The sequence below is a fragment of the Ursus maritimus genome, unplaced genomic scaffold (assembly GCF_017311325.1).
Source record: "Ursus maritimus isolate PB19 unplaced genomic scaffold, ASM1731132v1 scaffold_24, whole genome shotgun sequence".
NCBI classification, from domain to species: Eukaryota; Metazoa; Chordata; class Mammalia; order Carnivora; family Ursidae; genus Ursus; species Ursus maritimus.
The window spans coordinates 24,840,450-24,848,729 of record NW_024424897.1 but is presented as its reverse complement, the minus strand read 5'-3'; the positions used below and the strand labels follow the sequence as shown (position 1 = coordinate 24,848,729).

General features: G+C 60.7%; 1 protein-coding gene across 1 annotated transcript; it reads right to left on the bottom strand.

The window, feature by feature from the left end:
• Window positions 1-2,137: 2,137 nt before the first annotated feature.
• On the bottom strand, window positions 2,138-7,780 carry DLX4 (distal-less homeobox 4). Its single transcript, XM_040639895.1, has 3 exons — window positions 7,338-7,780; window positions 3,699-3,895; window positions 2,138-3,290 (listed from the first exon to the last, which is right to left on the bottom strand). The coding sequence occupies exons 1-3, from the start codon at window positions 7,591-7,593 to the stop codon at window positions 3,048-3,050; spliced, it is 696 nt and encodes a 231-aa protein (XP_040495829.1). The 5' UTR covers window positions 7,594-7,780; the 3' UTR covers window positions 2,138-3,047.
• Between the last annotated feature and the right edge of the window lie 500 nt (window positions 7,781-8,280).

Here is an 8,280-nt window from a genome sequence, read left to right as displayed (position 1 = left end):
CATTCTCCAGTCTCGGCTGATTTTAGATGCCCTTCTGCATTGAGGGCCTCGCCTGTGCCCTGCTTTGGAATGGTGGTAACAAGGAATGTGCGTAGGTCTCCAGCCTCCAGCCCCAATCCTCCTCTCCACCCTTGGGAGGCAGAGAGGTGAGAGGTGAATGGATGGTGGTGGCAGTATGAACTCACCCTGGCCATGACCCCTCCTCCCCGATAATCACCCAGCAGCTATAAATGCCATTTGTGAAGCGCGTACTGTGTTCCAGGCACCGTGTCAAGCATGTTACAAGCACTATCTCACTCCATCATCACAGCTACACCGCGAAGCAGGTCCTATTAGCATTCCCATCTTAGTGGGGAGGAAAACCAGGCTCAGAGAGAGGTTAAGGAACTTGCCAAAAGTCACACAGCAGAGCTGGACTCTTTGGACGCCCAAACTGCCATTCTTAACCACTCGATTTTGTCCCCACTCCATTGTTGATTTTCCCAGAAGGGAGTCTTCATGGGGAACCACGGGCTCGCCTTCTCCAGCTCAGATGGCTTGAGGGAGGTGAATGGGGCACATCCCCCCCTAGGGTTTCAAGTCTATCCTCACCCAGGAGCCCAGGGATGTCGGACCAACTCCCAAGTGGAAAGGACTGCCTTTTCCCCTGGAAAGGTCAGGTGGATGGGGGTAGGGAAGGGGGGGCCGCTGGCCTCTGGCTGGGAGAGTAATTACACTCCTTCTGCTACTTAACTTTACAACCTGGGCTGTTGTTTTAACGATGCGACTCGTGTTGGGCTGTCCAATTAATCTCGCCTTTGGAGGCTTTCCGAGATGGGGCGGTAGATCTTATCTTGGGTCTGTGGAAAGAGGAGTGTAACCTGCAGTGGGAGGAACAGCCTCCCTGAGGGCCTGTGGCCTCCGAGAAGACCCAGGGGAGGGACTGGGACCTGGGGCTGGGCCTGTGGAGCTGCGGGCTAGGGGCAGGGGAAGGCCCGGAGGAAGATGGAGTGTTTCTGCTCTTGGCGCCCTCATTCCTCACTGCTCTGATCTCGGCTTTGGCCCACTCCACGCCTTTTGCCATCCCCAGGATAACCCTCCAGGTGTATTTTGGCCAGTGGGGGTGGCCATTGACCCAGAAGGGTCCTGGGGGGGGCTGATTGCAGGCCTCCTGCAGTGGGCTTTCCACTGACTTTGTACCCCCCCTACTCTACAGAGACCCCAACTTGGGCCTCTTTCGGGCCAGGGGCTTGGCTTAAAGTGCCTGGGTGGACTTTTCCAACTAAGGCAGCCCCCCAGTTCGCAGTGCTTGGGAACAGGTTTAGGCAGTAAGGGGGAAGATGACTCGGGAACTTTGCGCCTGGAATTGGAGGCCCCTCCCCCAATCCCTTGGGCCAAAGCTGGGCTGGATTCCCTAAATTGTTCGCAGCCCTGTTCCTGGGCCTCTCTGCCACTGGGTGCTGTGTGTGGCGGGGTGTGGAGGCCATGAATCTACCGCTGGTCCAGGCTGAGTCGAAGCCCCAGCATTACTGCCTGGAAGGTGGCCCTTACCACACAAGTCGCTGCTCCTCTGTCTGGCTCCCCTGTATGCCTCAGTCACCCGGAATCTCCAGGATCTAACACAGACCAGACGCTTCACCCATGTTTGCTGGATGGAGAAGTCCAGCACCTTCTGGGATTTTCTTCTCCTCCCCCTTCCCTAGGTGGGCTGGGGCCTCTCCAGCCCAAGGCGCACACTGGGAGGACTGGACTGGCTCAGTGGGCATCTCCCCTTTCCAGGTGAGCAGGGACTGACCACAAGATGGAGCGCGGGGGGACTCCAGTCCCTGGCTCCCTCCAGAACTGGGCCAGGACAGAATTTGCAGGTGAGGACCCTTCAGACTTTGGTCATCTGCAGTATTGGCATCTTCCGGTTTCGCGCTGGAGCGTATGAAAATGGTCATTCGAACATTCCAGAGCTACCCCTTCGGAGCTAGTTAGTGGTAGAGGCACAACTGGTATCCAAGCCTCTAGCTCAGTGCCTGAAGAGTCCCATGGGAGACGAGAGAGAGAGAGATAGAGAGAGAGATAGATATGAGCACCCAACCCCCAGCCCTAGAAGTCAGGAAACAAACAGACGCACAGCCAGGGCCCAGGCTTCTGTACAGATTTAATCTCCGAAAGCTCCAGGTGTGGGGGACGCTAGGTGGGTTATAAGTAGGAACAGTTCCTTTGGACAGAGATGGCTGTGAGGAGCTGAACTGCCAGCCCGCCCTCTGTATTTGGGGGTGTCTCTACTTACACTCATCCAGAGAGTCCGTTTGCCCCCTATTCTCCCCAAAATGTTACCCTACGGGTTCCCAAGAGGGTGTGCCTGTGGGGATGTTGGGTATTACGGGTGGGAAAGGAGAGATAGACTCTTAATAAATACCCGTTGAATTATAAGGATCATTGGATGTGTTATCTATCACAACTGAACAGACGCGGGAAGAACAAGGCTTTTTTAGGAGAAGAGCATGAATTGCCCACAGGTCCACAAACTCCACATTTTCGGCATCTCTTCTACCTCACAAGATGGTGCGGAGGTGTGTCAGTCACGGGGCAACGGGCCAACCTCCAGAAAAATCGGTGAGCACGTCATGGCGCTCATCGTGAAGACTTGGGATGCCCACTTCACTTCCGCTTTTGCTCATAACAGGGCTGGGCAAGGCCCAAGGCACACAGAGAGGAAAAAATACTCGAGTGTTTCTTGGTTTTGCCTCCAGGCTGTGGTAGACTGCAGTCCAGGGAAAGGCTGGGAAGACTAGGGGTCCTGGGAGGAGTCTGAACTTCAGCCAATGACTCTCCCTCCAGAGCCTCTGTCCATGGTCATGGTGGGGGGCGGTGGCGAAGACCAAAGTCCTTGATTAGGCTGTTTGGGTTACAGAGCAAGGGAGACAGGACTCCACCCCATGCTTGTTCTCCTCTAACTCCTTGTCCACTTGAGAAACCCCATCTGGAGCTGGTTTCCTCCGGGACCAGAAGGGGTGCAGGTGAGCTGCGTCCTGGGCTTTGTGGACGATGGGGGCCCGACCCACCCTTCCCAGGTCTCACATCATCTGAGATGGAGCCAGGACATCTGGGGAGTGATGCTGATACCAGGCTCCAAAGCTGTTGCCGTAGCCACCGGTGGGCAGGGCCCCTGCCTTGGGCAGATCCCAGAGGGATGGAAGGGGCGGGGAGCAGGGAGACAAGGAGAGGGGTCTCCCAGGGAAGTCCCCTTCCTGTCCTCCAGAGCTCTGCTTCAGGAGCTTCTTGTATTTGGAGCGTTTGTTCTGAAACCAGATCTTTACCTTGGGAGAGAAGAAGGGAAAGAGGAGAAGATGAGGAGTGTGTGGGGGGAAGGTGGTGAGCCAGGGAAGGGGACTCAACGGTGCAGTCCTGGGAGTGGAGCAGAGGCTGGGGACACGCTGCAGTCCTCCAGAGTCCCTGAAGTTGCCGGAGGTCCCGCCCCTGAGCTAGTAGCCAGTTCTCCAGGTCTGGGTGCCCTCTTCTACCTGCATCGGCGCCTCCCCGCTCAAACACACCTTTTGACACAGTCCCCCAACCCTTAACCGAGGGCCGACTCTTAACACGCCCTAGAGAACTGCGGCAACAGGGCTCTAGGGGACTCCTGCGGCATCCCCCCCGGGGAGGGGAGTGCGTTCGCAGAGAACACCTCCGAGGAAGGCTCGCTGCAGGAAGGACAGGCCCGGCCTCACCTGGGTCTGGGTGAGGCCGAGCTGCGCGGCCAGCTGGGCCCTCTCGGGCAGCGCCAGGTACTGCGTGTGCTGGAAACGCTGGTTCAGGTGCTGCAGCTGCAGACTCGAGTAGATGGTCCTCGGCTTGCGGAGCTTCTTGGTCGGGGCCTGCGGGCGCTGCTCCGAGGGCTCCGGGGACAGCGGCGGCTTCTCCGAGTCTGAGAGGCAAGCACAAGGCGGGGTGTGCGGAAAGGTGAGAGGGTCGGCCGCGCGGCTTCAGGAGCTCATTTGCATCTCGTTTGCATGTAGGCCTCCCAGGTGCCGGAAGGGCAGGTGCCCTGCTCGGCCCTCCCCCACCTTCCGCTCCACGCCCCCTTCCGACCCCACGCCCCCCGGGCGCCAGGTGGAACAAGAAATGGTTCTTGCCCTCAGGGAGCTCCTACTCTTGCGGGTCCTGTGACCTTAGGAAGAGAGCGCCAAGGGCCAGAGCGAGGGTACAGGTGGCGCCAGGGGCGGGAGGTCAGAGTTCAGGCGGGTGCTGTGGCGCCAGCTTGGGGTGGGGCGGGGCCGAAAGGCTCGGTCGAGGGCCGGGCTGAGGCCTAGAGCTGACGGGGGCAGGGTATTCCTGGCGGAGGGAACGCCGGAGCAGTGCTCAGAGGACGGAGACCGTGTTTGCGTGGCAGCCTCCCCGCTGCCAGAGGAGGGGTGGGTCAGAGGGGCCCGGCCAGGCGGCCTTGAAGGCCAGGATGAGCACCCGCCCCCCTACCCCCAGCATCCGAGTATGGAAAGGGCCTCCAGGGTTTGCCATCCCCTATTGCAAGGCGCAACCCCTGTCCCGGGGCGCACCCTGTAGGAAAAGTGACCAGCTCTCCCCTCCCCCATGCGGGCTGGCTGGGGCAGACGGCTTTCTGGGACCCCAGAAGCCCGATGGGACTGAGGCAGCAGCCTCCTGCGCCGCGCCTCACTCACAAAAGGATTTACGGCTCGCGAGGATGGTGGCCGGAGTTCGGAAAGCACGCAGCGGAGGGCAGCGCAGGCCCTTGGGGCCGCTCCAGGATCGCGCTGCCGTGCTGCCCCGCGAGGTCTGGTCACCTCCTGCCCCCAGGCCCAGCCACTCTAGGAATCTCGGCGGGGTAACAGTGGCCCTAGAATGCGGGGGGTGCGGGGCGAGGGGTCCTCCTCTTCCCGTCCGAGCAGCCTCAACCTGCGCCAATCGGTGAGGGCACCCCGGAAACATTCCATTCGGGCGATAGGGCTGGGAGGACCAAGTGGCCGAAATGCCCCCGGGCTTAGGGCCACGTTTGCAGCTTTCCAAGCGGGTCTGCCGGGCTGCCCCAGCCGAGAGAGCTCGTGGCCCCGGTGCCCAGACCCAGCTGGTGTCCACTGGCGTCCTGCACCCTCACCGCGCCCCTCCCTCCGGTTCTGCTCCCCCAGACGTGTGGTTCCCCGTCCTGGGCCGGCCGCGGTGGCCGATTGCCTTCACCTCCCCCGCATCCCTACCCCGTGGCCCCGGGCGCTGCTGGCTTCTCAGATCCACCCGCCTCGACCCCCGCCTCGGCCAATTCCCAGAAAAACCGTTGGGTTTCCGCTCCCGCCCGCGCCCGTACCGCTTGCAGCCTCAGGCTGGCCGCCCAGAGACCGACCCCCTCCCCCCGCGCCTCTCTCGCTGCGTGGAGCGCGCGGCTAGCGCAGGGGCTCAGCGCCTGGGAGGCAGCCTCGGCTACTGAACTCCCCCAGCTCTCGGCGCCCTAGCTCTCCCGGCGGACGCCCCCTTCAAGTTCCTTCCCCGACAGCTGCCTTTCTCCACACCAGTTGCGGCAAGTCGCGACTGGATCTGCCCAGGTCGCGATCAAGGAGCCCAAGGGCCTCCCTCGAGGCGCCGGCGCCGCACCCGCCGCTCCGCTGGGTGGTGCGCAGCTCCCTTGGAGCCAAACCTCTCCCTGAAGCAGGAGTGGACATGGAGTGGGGGCAAAAGGACTCAAGCCCTCTCTCACACCCCAATCATTCAATCTAGAACGGGCAAATCCACCAGTTTCAGGAGAAAATGCTACCATCTAGACTAAACACGGGCATGGTTTTCGTTGGATCCGGGAAAATTCTGTAAAGAAGAGGAATTCTGCACTCTCTCATCCTTCGACCAAGCAGAGGGAAGGCTAGGAGTGTGGAGGGCAGGAATGAAAATACCAACCCTATAAACAATTCTGTAAAGGACAAGGCTATCTTATTCCCACCCCCACTACACACAATATACCCAAGTGTGCCATGTACCAAAGGGAAGAGTCCAAGGGATTCGTTTGTAGAAACTAGATCATTTGTATAAAAAAACCAAAGCCAGGCAAACACACAAACCTCCTCTCCCAACTGCTCCCCCTCCAGCAGGGACAGACCCAGCAGCCTGGGAGAGGCAGCCCCAGTTCTGGCACGGAAGGCAGTTAACTTTGGGGGCTCTGAGGAGATTCCCTGAAATCCTCTTTTCTGGCCTCATGCAGTGAAAGTCAATTTGCAAGGGCCAAGTGCCTGGAAAACAGGCACACACACCCTTTCTTTGGGCCTCAGTTTGCCCATCTGTACATCAAGGAGGTTGAGCTCCCAGATCTTTAGGGTCTCTTCTGGCTCTGATGGTTTCTGAGCTCCTATGTTGGAGTAAGGGAGAGAGATGTCTTGATCCAGGCCGACTCCAGCAAAGCCACCCAGGGGATGTGCATCCTTGGAGGAGACTGTGCTGACAATTGTGGGGGCAATTAGGGGGGAGCAGGGAGGGCAGGGGACTGAGCTCTAATCTGTAGCTAGTACAGATGGGTATGTCTAGTGTTACAAGCGTTCTGCCCATACCAGGCCCAGGATCAGGAAGACAGGCTAGCTCCTTGGCCTCTTTGAGGCCTTCCAGGAGGCACTTTCTCAGGGGCTCCAAGTTGCTCCAGACAACGGGAACTGGGGCCTAACCCGTCCCCCACAAAGGCAACGGGTGGAGATGCCCCAGACGGCCTGCTCCCTCAGCAGCAAGGCTGAGGTCGCCGGGATCTACAACTAGAGACTGCCTGACCCACCTGTGGCTACATTCTTAGAAAAATGAGTGGTGGGGTCCTAGCCCCAGATTCTGCCAGGCCAGCTTCCAGTCTCTGTCAGGCACATTCAGGCACCGGCCAAGGGAGAGAGGTACAGCCGAATCAGCCCCCACTTCCACTGCCCTCCAGCTGGGACCTGACTTCTATTTGTCTGGCTTTGGCTTGAACGCTGCTTTCTGAGACAAGACAAACGCCGAGAGGAGACTTGGGGAAGGGAAGGAGTGCACGACGGAAAGAATCCTGGGGCAGGGGCTAGGCACCCACACCCACATCTGGATTGTTTCAGTTTTCCGTTACACGTAGGTACACACAACCCCGCTGCTCCAGGGGGTGGGGTAGAGAGCCCCGCCGCCCGGCTTCACACAACTGCAAATCGAAACCAGGTCGTTCTTGAAAGGAGACCTAGATCAACTCGCCCCCGCCCCTCCCCCCTGTCTCCCGCCCCATCCCTTCGCCCTCCCCCCACCCCCAGATCCCGTGGAATCTGAGTAAGGTCTGAATCCCGCTAGCTGCGCCCGACCAGGCGAGGGCGAAGTTTAGGGACGCACAGGATCAGGACCCCAGAGGTGGGAAGAGCCGCGGCGGCCGGACTTACCTGCCTTAGGCTCCGGCTGAGAGGGCGCCGCCGGTTGCTGGCAGGGCAGGTAGGAGTCTCCCGGGGTCGCCGGCGCAGTGTAGGAGTAGGACAGGAGATGGCCATAAGGCCCAGAGTAGGGCAGATCGGAGGCGACTGCGGTTGCGGGGGACAGGCCAAGCGGGTAGGTAGCGACTACCGATGGGACAGGGGCGATGTCCGGGAAGATGGCTTTGGAGGCGTCCCGGCCAGGGAGGGGGCAGGGCAAAGAGGTCATTGCGGCCGGGGCCGGGGCCGAAGGGCCTAGGCCATGGCCCGGCACGTAGTCCGCTCCCTCCGCCAACTCTCTTTTTTTCCGAGCCTCGGGCGTTGGGACCGGATGAGCCCCCCAGCCAGCCTCCCGCACACTTAAGATTCCCGGGAAAGTGTCTCTCTTTGCCTCTTCCAGCGGAGAACGCGCGCCTGGGAAAGGGGTTCCGAAGGGGTGCCCCCCATGGCTTTTCCCCTCCCCCCTAAATCCATGGGGCCCCCCTCATCTCGCTCTTGGGTTCGGTTCCCGGGACCCGACGGGGGCACCGCCCACTTAGACACCGCGGATTGGCTGCCGCACGCGGTGACCTCACCGAGGCTGGAGCCGGGGTCCGCCCCCCGGGGCAGCCCGCGGTAGGGAAATTCAGAACTGAGAGATCGGAGGGGCGGTGCGCGCGCTCCAGGCCCAGCTACCTCGGGGGCTCTCCGAGAGGGCTGCTGCGGTGTCGTGGCGACTGGGGCAGTCTGGGAACCTCGGTCTCAACGGCAGAAACGCGAGGGAGCTGGCGGGGCCGGGCCGGCCCAGGGCGAAGGGAGCAGGGCCGTGGCGGAGGCGCGCTCTCCAGCGCTCGGGGACCTGCACCGCCGTTCTGATCCCGCTGCCACCGACCCGCAGGGGATTCGAGACCAGATCGCCAGCGCGGTGCTTATTCAG

Excerpts from the sequence above, each read along its gene's own strand:
- DLX4 (XM_040639895.1), bottom strand. The coding sequence starts at position 7,593 with ATGACCTCTTTGCCCTGCCCCCTCCCTGGCCGGGACGCCTCCAAAGCC. Across the intron at positions 3,896-7,337 it reads TCAGCCGGAGCCTAAGGCAG|ACTCGGAGAAGCCGCCGCTG; the intron begins GTAAGTCCGGCC and ends CTTGCCTCTCAG. Across the intron at positions 3,291-3,698 it reads TCGGCCTCACCCAGACCCAG|GTAAAGATCTGGTTTCAGAA; the intron begins GTGAGGCCGGGC and ends TTCTCTCCCAAG.